At 43.2% G+C, this 15,261-nt stretch overlaps 1 protein-coding gene across 1 annotated transcript in view; it reads right to left on the bottom strand.

Annotated features, from left to right (window-relative positions):
- SLIT2 (slit guidance ligand 2) overlaps positions 1-15,261 on the bottom strand; it is a 749,523-nt gene that overhangs the window by 82,682 nt on the left and 651,580 nt on the right. Inside the window, 1 exon segment of the mRNA XM_029590345.1 lies at positions 13,743-13,882. Coding sequence (XP_029446205.1) covers positions 13,743-13,882 — 140 coding nt within the window.

Consider the following 15,261-nt stretch of genomic DNA (forward strand, 5'->3'; position numbering starts at 1 on the left):
TACCCATTTGCCCTACCCAGGAACTGCCCTGGGCCCACCCCCATTTTTTTACACGTTCATATGTGTGAAAGTGAAAATATGTGCGTATTTTGGACTTTTATAAAATATGGAATACGCAAGTAAAGGCTACTTACGTGCATATATGCTAATTTTTACATGTGCAATGTGTTGAAAATTAAACTTTTAAGGGGATAATTTTAAGACATCATTAACTGCTCCCTTGCCCAAGGAATTTACCCGGATGACCTTAAAACAGCATCGATTAAACCTCTCTTGAAGAAACCCAACCTAGACACTAACGAGCTCTCCAACTTCCGACCCATTTCCAACCTCCCGCTGCTAGCAAAACTCACCGAGAAGGTGGTGAACACACAGCTTTCGGATTTCCTGGAGGAACACAAAATATTATACCCCTCCCAGTATGGCTTCTGCAAGTCTTCCAGTACTGAAACCCTCCTCATCTCGCTAACAGACCATATCCTCATGGGCCTAGACAAAGGGATCTCATTCTTGCTAGTTCTCTTGGACATCTCCGCGGCATTTGATACCGTGAACCATAGCATCCTCCTCAATCGTCTCTCAGACATTGGTTTATCTGGACACGCCCTCCAGTGGTTCAGCTCATTCCTCAACAATAGAAGCTCCAAGATCACCATCAACAATAAAGAATCTCCTAACTTCAAATCTACCCTAGGTGTTCCCCAAGGCTCCTCTCTATCCCCCACTCTCTTTAATATCTACCTACTGCCTCTCTGCCAGCTACTCACAAACCTCAACCTAAATTACTATTTATATGCTGACGACGTTCAGATCCTGATCCCTATAAACGAATCCCTTCCAAAGTCGCTCTCCTTCTGGGAAAACTGCCTCAAGTCCATCAACCACCTACTCACCAGCCTGAACCTGGTCCTCAATGCAGCCAAAACAGAAATTCTTCTCATCTCCTCCGACCACTCTACCAGCCACGATCAATCAACCTCTATTCCTCAGAGCACTCAAGTTAGAGATTTAGGAGTCACCATTGATAACCATTTAAACCTAAAAAAATCAATCAACAATATTACGAAGGATGGTTTCTTTAAGTTACAAGTTATGAAAAGACTCAAACCCCTCCTCCACCTCCAGGACTTCAGAACAGTAGTTCAGTCAACGATATTCTCCAAAACCGACTACTGCAATACTCTCCTTTTAGGACTCCCGATCTCTGCCACTAGACCACTACAGATGCTCCAGAACTCAGCTGCCAGGATATTAACCAACACTAACCGGAGAACTCACATCACCCCGATACTTAGAAACCTACACTGGTTACCTATTAAATACAGAATTTTGCACAAAGCACTCACCATTATCCACAAATCCATACACAACCAACTTCCTTTAGACCTTCAGTTACCACTCAAATTATACACATCTGCAAGACCCATCAGATCGGCACACAAAGGAACCCTTCAAGTTCCCCCAACTAAATCCACTCGACTAACCTCCATAAGAGAACGGGCACTTTCCACAGCTGGCCCCATCATCTGGAACAACCTGCCGACTGATCTAAGACTCGAACCCTGCCTGACTACCTTCCGGAAAAAACTCAAGACTTGGCTTTTTGTCCAAGCCTTCCCTCAAGCATAACATCGCAACAGTGCTTTCATTTAGCTCAGTAGACTAAATGTCCAATCCAGTAATTGCATATTCATCCATGCTCATTCTCCAGTTTTTTCTGTCCTTTATTTCCTGGCTACTCTAGCCTCCAAGTTCATTTTCCCTGTTATTTGTATCTGCGCTTCGGCCTTCTTGTTATACGGTTTTTTGCTAAGTTAACCCCTAAGTTTGATGTAAACCGGCCTGATATGAAGCTTGTCATGAAGTTCGGTATAGAAAAATGTTAAATAAATAAATAAATAAAATAAATAAGATTGCCTACATTGATCCCAAGTCACTAATGAACTGTGAACTTTACACTAATTTTCAATACTCAAGATACTGTCCCTTTGAAAATTATCCCAGGAATAGTACTCACACACAATTTACACCTACTATACATATTTATGTATGAAAGTTTGATAGACTTAAGTTTGGTTGGGTATTTTACTTTATTAAGGTACATTTATTTATTTATTTGCTTTTTTTTATATCGACATTCATTGGGGTATATCACATCGGTTTACATTCTAGCAAGGAGAATAATAAGATTATGGTGTCTTATTATTATTACATTGTAACCATTTAACTCAAATCTTATTAAATTGTAACCATATAACTCAGAAATCTTATTATTATTACATCGTAACCATAAAAATCAAGAACTTATAAAACATTGTAACAGTTATTATTATAACATTGTAGCTGTTAGAAACTCTACAACCTGACACATGGTAGGAGCAATGGATGGCTGGCGCCATCTTAGAAAATGACGCGGGCCATCCATTGCTCCTTCCATGCGACAGGGGCCGACCAATGGCACTAGTAGCCCCTGTCACATGATAAGGGCAAAGGGCCACCGGCGCCATTTTGTTTACTGGCAGCTAACGACCCGAGAGTGGGAGATTACTCCTGGGACCCCCGCTGGACCACCGGGGACTTTAGGCAAGTTTGTGGGCGGGTGGGGGGGGGGGGGGGAGGTGGTTGTAATTAACTAAATTTGAAGGGTTGGGGTGTTTTGGATTTTTTTCGGCAAAAATTGTCGAGGAAAAAACCCCCGACCTGTTGTAAAACTAAGTTTTCCACGAGTCGCCTGACCCGTAGCCTGACCCGTCAGAAAAAAACGATGCACATCCCTACAAAGTATCTCAGTATCAGTTTTCAGGATATCCATAGTAAATATGCTAAATTGTTGGTGGAGAGGTGGCTCTGTTCAAATTTTGTGTTTATGATATGTGAATTGTTTTTATCTATTTTATTTATTAATTTATTTGCTTTTATATACCGACATTCATTGGCGTACATCACATCGGTTCACATCAAAACGGCTGGAATAGTATGACTGGGGGTCATACTATTTTACATTTTAACATTAACTGTGATTCATATTAAATATACATTGTAACTTATTTTCGATTGCGAACTTTAAAACGAGTGGAAAAAACCTTGGAGGGAGAACAAGTAACAAGTATAACATTTAACAAGAAAAACGATAGATGTTAAGGATGGTTATTGGGGAGGAGAGTCTCAATATTGGAGGAAGTTTGTATACTATTTTGACTGATTGTACTCCACTTAGGGGCCAGGAAGGTGGTTTATCCTGTGAAATAAACTATGCATGAGAGATTTGCCTGTACTGCCTGCATAGTATACATATCTTTCTCATGCATATTCATGGTGGATATCATGAAGATCAGACTAATTAGAGGTGGTATTCCAGCACAGCTTGAGCTTCACTGATCTGTGTGACCGTACGTGCCAGTATAGCGCTGGTGCAGAACATTATTAAAAGGCAACCATCATGTGCTCATGCTCATTGCTTGACGGAGTGCCCAAAATGGCAAGCAATTCCCCTGCCATTTCCTGGACCAGTATTGGATTATCCAAGACTACCCTTAGTTGGTCCACCCTCCAGCTCGTAAGTATCTTTTTTTTTTTTGTTCCATCTGATTGTGAGGTTAAGTTTTCACACATTGTTAATTGATTCAATGTGTTCTTTCAGGGTTAGCGAGACACATTTTTATACTTTATCATGACTATGTTGTAATTGGTGTTTTCTCTTATGTGTTTTTCAGACTGATCTGGATCTATGATCTTACTATTCTGGGGTTCAGAATGAGACATCTTAACTCCTTGGTACCGGGAGGCTCAGGTGGTGGGGGACATTTTTACCTCCGTGGAAGGTAGAGAATCCTCGGATATGAAGGCCCAAGAGATCAACTGTAATTAATCTAGGACAGCCATCCCATGAATGTTTCTCAGAATTCAGCACGGATACATGTGTGTGACTTTGTTTACCTTTTTATGATGATTGCATCTTTGTGGCCTGCTGATATGACAGATGCTCTTGTTGTGTTTCTCTCTGATATAGGTCCAGATTTTAAACACAGCTTAACCCTAGCTTGTTTGTCTTTTGAGCCTGTGTTTGTATGTGTGTGAGTGCTGCATCCCAGTTTTTATTCTCTGCTTTTGGGCCATTCTCCTGTTACGTGCTGTTTCTCTTCCCAGTGAGTGGCATGTCTCATTGTGTCTCCTCCTTGTTCAGTCCTTTGTGCTATTGTTTCTCTTTTGTTTTCTGAGTATTGTAGCCTGTCATGCCTATTGCTATAGATACATTATAACTCTTTCCCCATTGTAGCTTGCTTGCTTTCTTCCTGGTTTTCTTCCCTAAATTTGCAAGACATTCTGGAAAGAGCATAACTCCTCGTCCAGGTTTTCCACCAACACATGCATATTTGCTCTGGGGTTTATGAGCTGTTATGTGCAGACTCCTGTCTTCCTTTGAACTTTGTTGATTCTGTCATCTGTGGAACATCCTTGCTGTTTGGCCTTACTACTTTTTCAGCTCCAGTATGACGTACTTCTACTCTTACTACAGGAGCAGCCACAAGAGAGATCAAAGGTCCCTAATTTGGCACTTTCAGAGAAAAAAAAGAGATCACCCATTCCTTAATAAAAACTCAGCAGGGACCAAGTAACTTTGTGCCAATGAGCACCTGCCCTGAACAGAGCCCAAAAACATAATAATTTTTTCTAAATTGTCTTTGTAAAATGACTATCGTTTATGTAACTTTGTTCCGTGTCTTTTTCTGGATAGGTTTAGAAGTGAATGAGCATGATTTATGGGTGAGATGGACAGAGTATGAATGCATTGTGCAGTCTAAATACAGGTAGTGTATGGATGGGAGGATGAGAGATGAATTATTGAAAGGGGCAAGAATATTTGATGATAGTATTAGGATGGCTATGTACTAGATAAGGTCTACCAAAATGATTTTACAAAGATGTCATTTTTTCCACTGGAATATAAGGGTTAAAAAAAAAACAAACAAAAAAAAAAAAACAACCTCAAGATATCACATCCTGGTTGCCAAGGGAGGAAAAGAAAACAAAATTCACACTTTTCCTCTCATTGAAGATGGGAGCTATACTGCAAAAGAGCAAGCCTAAAATGTTACTCCTTCACGGAACAAGAGGAGATATCTTCAGGGTGAAAAGCTCTGGGATGGGGACTGTGACTTACCAGATCTCCTGGAGGCCTGAGAGGGAGACTCCGTTCATTCCGGGGACCCCTCTCACACACACACACACTGATGTAATTTGTCAAGGGATAAGAAATGGTGTGCAGTGGCAGAGAGAGGTACCGTGACTTTACCAGATCTCCTGGAGGCCTGAGAGGGAGACCCCATTCATTCGAGCCTCTTCCCCCCCCCTCCCCCCGATGTTGACGTGCACCTTAGTACCGATTTTCTCAAGTCCCTGAATGATGGGAAAAAGAGAAAAGGGAAGATTACTATCATCCCACCTGTGTCCCCGCTGATTCAAGGACCCATGGACTTCCATGTGCTCCAAGCAGACTCATCACCACGAGTAACTTTGGGTTCAGAGTCTGCTGATACCTCTTTTAGTCCAGAGGCCTGCTTTCCTCTTCCAAAATCCCAGTCCATGCAGGATTGTCTTGAACCTTGGGCTGTAAGTGATGTGAGATGCTTTATCTCGAGTGGTTAAAGTAGAACCATCGAGGGTGGATGTTCCTTTGATACCCGAGTCTCCCTTGGGAACTCTGGAGAGGTGCAATATACCAGTTCCAGCACCTGTAATTAACTCTGCATGGGGAGATGCAGCAGGAGTGCTATTAGAACCTGGGAAAAATATCTGTAAAAGACATTTGTAGAATAGTTTCAAGGATCGAGTTGAATTTGATGGATATATTCTCTCAACTTTGTGATTATACAAGAGAGACCTCTGCTAAATTTTCTATTCTCCAAGTGGAGGTCCAAAACACGAATGGTAAATTGAGCAATAAGTTAGCTAGTTTTTCATTTGTTAATTTATTTTATGAAGAGATTCACCCAAGGTGGTGTATAGTAAGGAAAATTGGATAGAGACAGATGAAGATAAGTCATGCCCTATACTAGGGGTGAGCAAACTGGGAGGGGGGGGGCACTGCAAGTTGTTCATTCAGGGGGTCTGCCAGAATGTACTGACATCATAGTAAGCATGCCATGGCTTAGCCATGCATATCTTTTGGCAGGCCAGGGAGAGGAGCTACTTCAGGCTGAGGTGGGCCCAGGGGCAGGTACTTACTCTGTGGCAGAACAACCCAGGAAGAGCTGCCATCCTCAAGCCTCAGTCTGGGAGGAAGTCCTGCTGCTGCCAGGTGCCTACCCAGGGACAGAGAGATTGCAGCTGTTTCTGTCACCAGAGGGGGGGGGGGGGGGGGGGGGGGGGGAGAATGAGCGAAGAGGCCAGAGAGAATAAGGAGTTGGATGGGAAAAAGTAGTGAAAATAAACAAACAGGAAAAAAAAAGTTGACCAGGGTGAGATGGAGTTGTATTCTGCTCCCAAAAAATTTGGGCTGGTACCTAAGTTTTTCAAGGTTTTTTTTTTTCCTAACCCTTACCATTGTGGTGTATCAGTGAATGTGGGTGTGTTATGGAGCGCGCGTGTCTGCCTGGTGTGGTCTTTGTGTGATGTGGCCTGTTGACCTGTATCTGTCTCTCTGTGTCAGTGCCTATCTTTGTCTGTGGTGTGTCTGTTTTCTTCCAGGAGGTGGTGTATCTGTCTGTGGTTTTCTGTCTAGCTGTGGTATATCTGTTTCTGTGCTTGTCTGAGTGTGTATCTGGGTTTAGGGAGTCTTTGTCTGTGTCTATGTCTAGGTGGCCATTTTGCTCTCTGTAGGTTTGGGTGTGGGGTGTCTGTGTCTTATGTCAGTGCAGGGTGTCTGCCTCTATGCCAGTGTGTGTGTGTGTGTGTGTGTGCGCGTGCTTACTCCTTTCAGCAACTTGAAGTGAAACAAAATGGGGGGCTTTGAACCATTGGTTGGCAGTATGGCTGCCTGGTGAATATCCTTCAATATGTTCACGGATACACAAGGACAGAGAGGCAGAGACCCAACACCCAGACCAATAGAGCGAAACAGATAAACACAAGACATATATATTCAGGCTAATTTTAAAATGAGCACGGTAGCACCCATACACACTAGTATTGGCGCACAAGTGGAGATACACTTGAATTTTGAATCGTGCATGCATGTGCAAACTTCTGATTTAAATTACGCCTACCGTAAGTATGTTCCTAATTTTAAGAGGTTACTCGAGCAAATCAAACTTTGCGTATATTCTGTAGGACTTTGCTGGCTTTAACACTTGTATTTAAGTGGATTTTAAAAGATGCTTACTCAAGGGATATTCCCAGTTTTTCCAATTATTCCACCACTTTGTCCCGTCAATCTTGAGGTCATCCAGACCATCTGTTTCTTCATCTTGCATGCCTCAGTTTGACCCGGTTGCATCCTACTGTGATTAGGTTCCAATGCTACTGTAGTTGCTAGGCAGCTACAATGTGCACATGCATTCCCATCGTAGCACCCTAGCAACTACAGTAGCGTCAGTCCCTAATTGTAGTAGGACAAGACCACGAAGAACTGTAACAATTTTAGGTACTGGGGGGGGGGGGGGAAGGTTGGGGTGGCCATTAGGTGGTTGGGGGACCTGGAGAGCACCATTAGATTAGGACATATTAGGAACCTGAAGTGGGGAGGGGGCCCACGAGGGGTATAAACCCTGGGCTCAGACGGCTTTGGAGGCCTCAAGGGCACAGAGGACATTGATGGTTCTCCTGGTATCGAGGGGACGGGAGGCCGAGATAGGTCGGAGGGACCTGGCAAAGGCTTGGGGAAACCGTGGGCGAGGAAACATAATACCGGCCACATCCTCCTCGGAGGAGGAGGACCTGAGAACCGGGATTGCTCTGGTGGAGGGCATCGGTGGCCATTGGAGAACCTAAGATCCCTCAGGCACTTGCTGTGTTGGAAGAATGCCCAAAAGGATGTCAAGATGCTCCAGCAGTGGTGCTAACCGATGGCGGAAGCCCGGGCACTGACATGGGGGCTGGTAACACCAGCAGCTCAGCGCTTTGGAGCACTGTGGATTGCACCGTGGTCCGCCTCCTCCTGAAAATCCGGGGTGGCCAGGACTAAGGAAGGGGGACAAAGTGTCACTGGCTCTTCCTCAGGTTTCCAAGGTAGTATGGTGCCCAGCACCGGTGTTGGTGGGGAATGCCTAGGGCTACCGGGGGCATCGGAGGACGGGGCCTCCAATGGCTGGTGCTGCTTTGATGGCAGTTCGGCTGCCACAGATGCCGTTCCAGAATCAGAACCGTGTGTCAACTGTGACCGGTGTCGATGTTTGTGGGATCTCCTTCGTGCTCAGCTGGTCTTTCCCTGGCACCGAGGAAGCTGACAATCCTGATGTCCTGGAGAGTGGGTAGATCGAGGATCGATCCCTGGCCCCTCGATCTTTGGAAGTACTGGTGAGAGGGAATGCTAGGGGAAGTGTATTGGATGGCTCCCCACGATCTCTCAGCATTGATGGGACCAACGCAGACATAGAGGGAGCAGACTTCGGGGCCCCAAAAAGTTTCTCCATCTTATTGAGGGGCACCCGATGCCCTTTGGGTATCATCTGATTGCACAGATGGCACCCGCAGACGTTGCGCGAGGCCCCAGGCAAAGAATGCAAACCTCATGCTGGTCTGTGATAGACATTCTCTGTGGGCACTGGGGGCACTGATGAAAAATGGTCAACGCCATAAAAACACCCAGCGTGAGGTCGATGACCTGTGGTCACTGTGTGTCAAGAGTCGGGAATTGACCGCAAGGTTGGAAAAAAGGGCAAGAAAGCAACCTACCGTACTGAGGAGGCACCGAATGCGAAGGGGGACCCGATAGGGAAACCGGGAAGACATGCAAAAAAAAAAAAAAAATCGAGAAAAAACAAGAAATTGCGGTGCTCCACCGACCGCGAGGCAACTGCACCATGGAAAAGAAGATACTGAAGGGAAACCTTGCGTAGGCGCATGGATAGCAGCATGCTGGACATGCTCAGTGTGCTGGTCAAAGCTTCTAGAAATGTTGACAAAAGTTTTCTGTGCCGGGCTCCATCGGATGATGTCACCCACATGAGGACTACCATCTTGCTTGTCCAGTTCCAATTAAGAACCGGACTGGGAGGGAAGCCCCAATAGCAAAGTACTGCAGTAATCAGTACCAGTGAAAATTAAAGATTGTAAAATTGTCCTAAAATCATTTTGTTTTAAAATGGTTTTAGTCTCTTCAATGTCAACAGTTTAAAATAACCATCCTTTATTTTCTTTGATATATGTTTTTTAAAACTCAGATCTGATTCTAAGATAACACCTAGATCTCGTGCACTGCTCTTAGGAGTAATTTTGCCATTTTCAGTTAAAATTAATGGGGGTAATATATCATTTGATTGTTTTCTTTCCAAAAGTATGACTTCTGTTTTCTTTAAATTTAATACTAACCTCATCTGCTTTAAGAGTTGGCTGATAATGGTTAAATACATATTTATCAATTTGTAAGTTTTCTCAATAGAATCATTTATTGGAACTAAAAATTGTATGTCGTCTGCATAGACATAATGATTTAGACCTAATCCGGCTAGCAGGTGACACAGTGGCAACATATAAATGTTAAAAAGATAAAGACCAAAGCTTGCCCTTTTTCTTCCCTGGCCAACAACACTAAGGGATTTCCAAAATTAGTCAGAAGTGCCACGCTACTTTGGCGCGCGGCTTTGGCTGCATGCCGCAGGGGCAGCTTTAATATAGGTAACAGTTCAGGTGCCGCATGGAGGCGTTAGGGCTTCAGTTGAGACATTCTCAGCTGGAAAGACCTCCGATGGTAAGAGACTCCTCTCTTCTAACAAAGCCCAAATGGCGGCATTCCCCGCAAATATCCCCCGCATGGAAATTTGGCTGGTTGCCGTGGGGGGGGGGGGGGGGTGTCTCCCAAGACAGGTTTGGGAACCACTGCCTTAGTGAATCATGCCCTATATAACACAGTTGACAGCTTGCTTATATATCATTACTTAAATTTGCAAACCCTTGCAGCATCTAGTTTAGCAAAGCTACCCCACTGGCAATATTATGATGGAATGTACAGGGTTTTTCTTACTATACTCTTGCAGTGTACATCAGAGGTGGGCAACTCCCGCCCTCAAGGACCCCATACCAGTTGGTTTCCAAGAATAACCCTAAAAAATATGCATTAAAAAGATATGCACACACACAAGGAATATCCATTAGGGATATTTTGAAAATCTTATGAGTTAGGATCCTTGAAGACCAGAGTTGCTTACCCCTGATGTAGAGTTCCAGTAGCCCTATTGGTGCTGGAGAAATCTGGATTCTTCATAGGTTGTGATGCTTTTTATTAGACAAACAAAAGAAACATAACATCAGAAAGGACCTATTTGGTTTCAAAAATTCATTTACTCATCATCCCTGTTTTCTACATAAAAATGCTTAAATGAAATTAAAATTTCTGCATTTATAGAATTTTTAAGTCAGCTAGAACATACAGCACAGATGGAATTTGGTCAGGCCACATGAGCTTCTCTGTGTGAGATAACTAATCATGACATTTCAAACATTTACTGGGTAGACAGGCTTTGGATTAGTATTTCATCTGAATGAGAGAGGTACGTTTGCTATTTTTTTTTCATACTGTGTTACAGTTTTAGGAAAGCAAGATGCGTACTGTACCACTAGCCCAACTCCATGCAACACCTACCAGAATCCCTGGAGAACATCCCTCCTAGATACTGACCAGACCTGAGCCTGCTTTCCATCGGAGATCTCAGCTAATTAGGGATCAAGCTGCTGTGGCTTGCCTCCAGGGGCTGGTGAGTGCACAGAATGCGTTACGGCAAGCATTTCAAAAGACACCAATGAGCAACTTCTACATACCATTAGTATTCCACTGAGCATGGAGATTGCTGTTTTAGGACCCTATTTATTAAGGAGAAAATCCTCAGTAAATAGGGCTGCTAAACAAACTAATTTGGAGAAATTTGTCAGTCAGTCATCCTTTGGCAAAGAGAATGGTTTGTAAAGGGGGGGGGGGGGGGGGCCTGAGATATTCGAGAGGTGTGCTCTGCCCTAATTATACAAGGCTATGAAGCATAATCATCGTCAGGGGTAATTAGAACAAGACAGAAAAGCTGCAAACAGTAACACTAAAATTAACACCACGATTCAAAATGATTTGTTTCAATTCTTTTCAGGCCTTTCACTCGGGGAGAGATTCGCAATAGGAAGATAACATTTTTCAGCCAGAACCACCTCACTTTTTTCTGTGTTTCATTATACTCAAGTTTATAAATGTGTCTGACTGCACCCACGATACCACACAACTGCTCCTGAACTAGCCTGCTTCCCCACAGGAACAGTTAGTTTGCTTCTGAATGGAGGTTAGGCCATTCTTTTCTTATTTGTCGAGGATTATCTGAAAACACGCCAGCACTGAAGAGGCAAAAAAAAAAAAAAAATCCCACAAGCACAGAATGAGAAACTTTTTCTCTCTCTTTTTTGGCAAAGAGGCCCCCAAGGATACGGACATCCTGATCAAGTCAGCTTAAGAACACTTTTGTTCATTTTTGATTCTGGGCCTTTTTCACTGAAATCTAGAAGGGAAAACTAGTTCCTTTAAAAAAAAAAAAAAAAAATTGTTCACTTTTCAAACTGACTTCATTTTATAAAAATCAGACTTTAATATTGATGTCCATATATTCAGTAAACTGGCAAGTGGCAAAGTTATCCGAATAAGGTTTTCTGATAAGTTTAGGTGAAAAAGCAGTGGATTAAATCTCCTGAACATACTTAGCTAAAGTTCTCTGGGTATGTTTACCCAACTAATCTAAAACCTAACCAGCTACATGCTGAATATAGCCTTAAAAGGTTGGGGGATTAGGCCAAATTTCCAGCCCCACTCCTGCCCCCTGAACCCCCCAAAAGTGGCTCCCAGGGCTGAATGCTAAGTGGCATAGAGCGGATAGCTCCCAGCGTATTACTATTAGTTTATTAACTACTCCAGTTGAAGAGATCAATGAATGACTCCGCTGACAACTGCCAGTGAAGGGACAGATCAGAACTGAGTAACTGGTTAAAGCTACTCAATTCTGATTGGTCTTTCTACCTGAAGTTTAGTGAATAAATTAATACAAATGTGCCATTGATGTGGGTGCTCATAGGCAGAGACCCACAACACCAGGAGCTGCCAGCTCTAGGGCACTTAGTATTCAGCCAGGGGGCCATGTTTGAGGGTTCGGGGGGTGGGGATTTGGCCAACACCTTTTTTAATATTAAGAATGGGGACAGCTTTTTTGTTTGTTTTTTTTAGTTATCTGGCTAACTTTAGGACTGTTATTTTTCCAACCACAATTAGCCAGATAACTCACCCTTTTGTCTCAATATCTTTTCCTATCTCTCCCCTAAAATTTTCTCCTGTCCCTGTGTTCTCTAATCTCTTCTTCCTCCTACAGTTTGTAATTCTTTCTGCCAGTCTGTCTTTCTATACCCTCATCTAGTGCCCTCCCTCTTGCTTTCCAGGTATTGGCTTCTCTATCCTCCCCCTCAGTTCATTCTCTTCCATCCTCCCTTTTCTCCACTCTCTTCCCATACTGCATCAACACAGCCTTCCCCAATTAAAGTGGCACCACATTGCTCAGTTTGGCAGCTATGAGTTACACAGTGCCCAAACCATTTCCATGTTATTGTAGTTTACCATGTGAACAGAGCAACACTGTCAAGATTGCACTACTCAGAGAGAAACATGACAGCAGGAGGAGACCATATGGCCTATCTCCTCTGCCCATCCAATTCATTTAGCATTATAATTCCCATCACTTCCTTAGAGATTCTCTGTATTTACCCCCATGCTTTCTTGAATTCAGATACTGTTTTTGTCTCTACCACTTCCACTGGGAGGCTGTTCCATGCATCCACCACTCTCTCTGTAAAAAGTATTTCCTAAGATTACTCCTGAGTCTACCCCCTTTCAACCTCATAACATGACCCCCTTGTTCTAGAGCCTCCTTTCCTTTGAAAGAGGCTCACTTCCTGTGCATGGATACCTTTGAGATAGACATTTAACTATCATAGCTCCACTATCTTGCCTTTCCCTCCAGGGTGTACATATTTAGATCTTTAAGTTTATCCCCCATATGTTTTAGAATGAAGACCACTGATCATTTTAGTAGCCACCCTCTGGACTGACTATTCTGTTTATATCCTTTTGAAGGTGTGGTCTCCCAAGATGGTAGGATGGTGGATGATCAACATGGCAGACATGAGGTAAAGGGGGCATAGAACAGCAAAGTAGGTGATGCGGGCAAGGGAGCGTGGACAGATGAGGCAGCCAAACTGCATTGCAAGAAACAGATTCCATAGCAGTTACCATAGTCATGAGACTGGTATAAACCCAAAATAGGGGAGAGAAAAGGTTTAGTCTGATTCTAGTAGAAAACTACAGAAAAGAGCCATAATCAATTTCTTTCAGATAACACCATCACTTAAACGACCCAAGATCTGGTGTTTGCCTCCATCCATGCTCAGGTCTGCAAGCTTGCTCTTCCGAGTGAGAAAAACCACAGCTACAAATCCTTGATGCAGTCTGTCTCTGGGTACCTGGAGCTATGCTCAGGCCATTCTAACATAGGCAATATAAACTCCACTTTTAAGATTTAAATAGGCATCCCATCAAAATGAGTCTCCTGTGGGTTCTGTGATCAGCTTACCTGTGTACTCTGGTGGGCACAGACAGGTGTAGTTGTTAATACCATCTACGCAGGTAGAATTGTTTTCGCAGTCATTGTCTTCACAGTCATCTATATTCACTTCACAGCTTTCGCCTTCAAAGCCATCGGCACAGGTACACCTTTAACAGAGACAAATAACTTAGGTGGAGTGGGGTCCTCTCTTTCAGCCAACGCTTGTGATCGACAGCATCAACATTCTCAAAACTCTCCCCAGCAACATGAAAAAGCAGTGTGCCTGGGTCTGCATGCAGGCATAAGTTTTGCTAAACCCATTTCCATTTGGGAGAAGTTTCAAAAAAATACACCACCACTTATCGCTAACAAACCAAAGTTAGAAAAAAAAATTGGCAAGAAGTTAAAAAATTATTCTGTCAGTCCTGCAAAGGAGGCAGAATTTTAGATAAAGAACAGAGATAATTTCTCAATGAGTTGCAAAGGTACAGGCTGCATTTTTGGACGTGGCAGTTCTAACAAGCTTGATGGGTAGATTAGCATTCTTATGCAAAATTATTAGAGTCATTTAATAAAGAGCTGTATTTCATAATTCATGAAGTACATCAGGAGTAATTGTACTGGGTGATTAAATAACTCCAGATTAAAACTGCTCACAGCATGTTTATCTGCTGCCCTAACGGCTTGGAAATGAATCATTAATTTTTGTTTCACTGGGATTTAAGTCTTATCATCTGCATGCTGCCGGTTGAAGTAATCCACAACCCAACAGCTGAATGGAAGGAATGTTCAGCAGGGGTCCAGCCAACTATTAATTAACATAATGGAGGCAGTCTTGATATACCTTGACCTGCAATGCTTTGACTAATCATGATGTGATTTTGCAAGATTTGTCTCTAAAGTGCACCGAGCTTTAAAAAGGATATTACAACTACTAGCACATTTGTAAACGTTTTTAAACAAATGTCATGAATTCCACGTATGTATCTGCTCTGTGACAGCTTCCCAGTACTCTACTCTGTATGCAGTTCTGAAAATGTATTTATTTTATGGTTCACTGAAAGGGGGGGGGGGGAGGGGGCAGCTTGTCTGTCATGCCCGTATGAGATGCCAAAATACAGCAGCTACGTACCACTATCCACCACATTAGCATGTCTAGACCCACACTGGCACAGATGATGGATGCGTTTGAGGCATTTCTTCAATGCAAACAGCAGTTTGCATTGAAGAAATGATTCTTTGGTAACTTGGAGTTACCAAAGAATCGTGGTTTCAATCTATTGATAGTATACCGCCAAAGAGCACCAGGCATGAAGTCTGACATGCACCTCTTAAAAACAAACTTTAGAAGCTTGTCAATGGTTCTCATGCTACGGACATGAGTTCTTTTGTAAAATCCATCCTCCCATATACTACTTTACCCATAGGCAGGCTACTGCCTATCCATGTGACTTGTTTGGTCGCACATGGAAGGTCTTAAGAGATTCTCTCCCCCACATGGATTCAAGTGCCAGCACACATCTTTCAAAGGAGAGCTGCTGCATGA

This window comes from Rhinatrema bivittatum, chromosome 1, assembly GCF_901001135.1.
Source record: "Rhinatrema bivittatum chromosome 1, aRhiBiv1.1, whole genome shotgun sequence".
NCBI lineage: Eukaryota > Metazoa > Chordata > Amphibia > Gymnophiona > Rhinatrematidae > Rhinatrema > Rhinatrema bivittatum.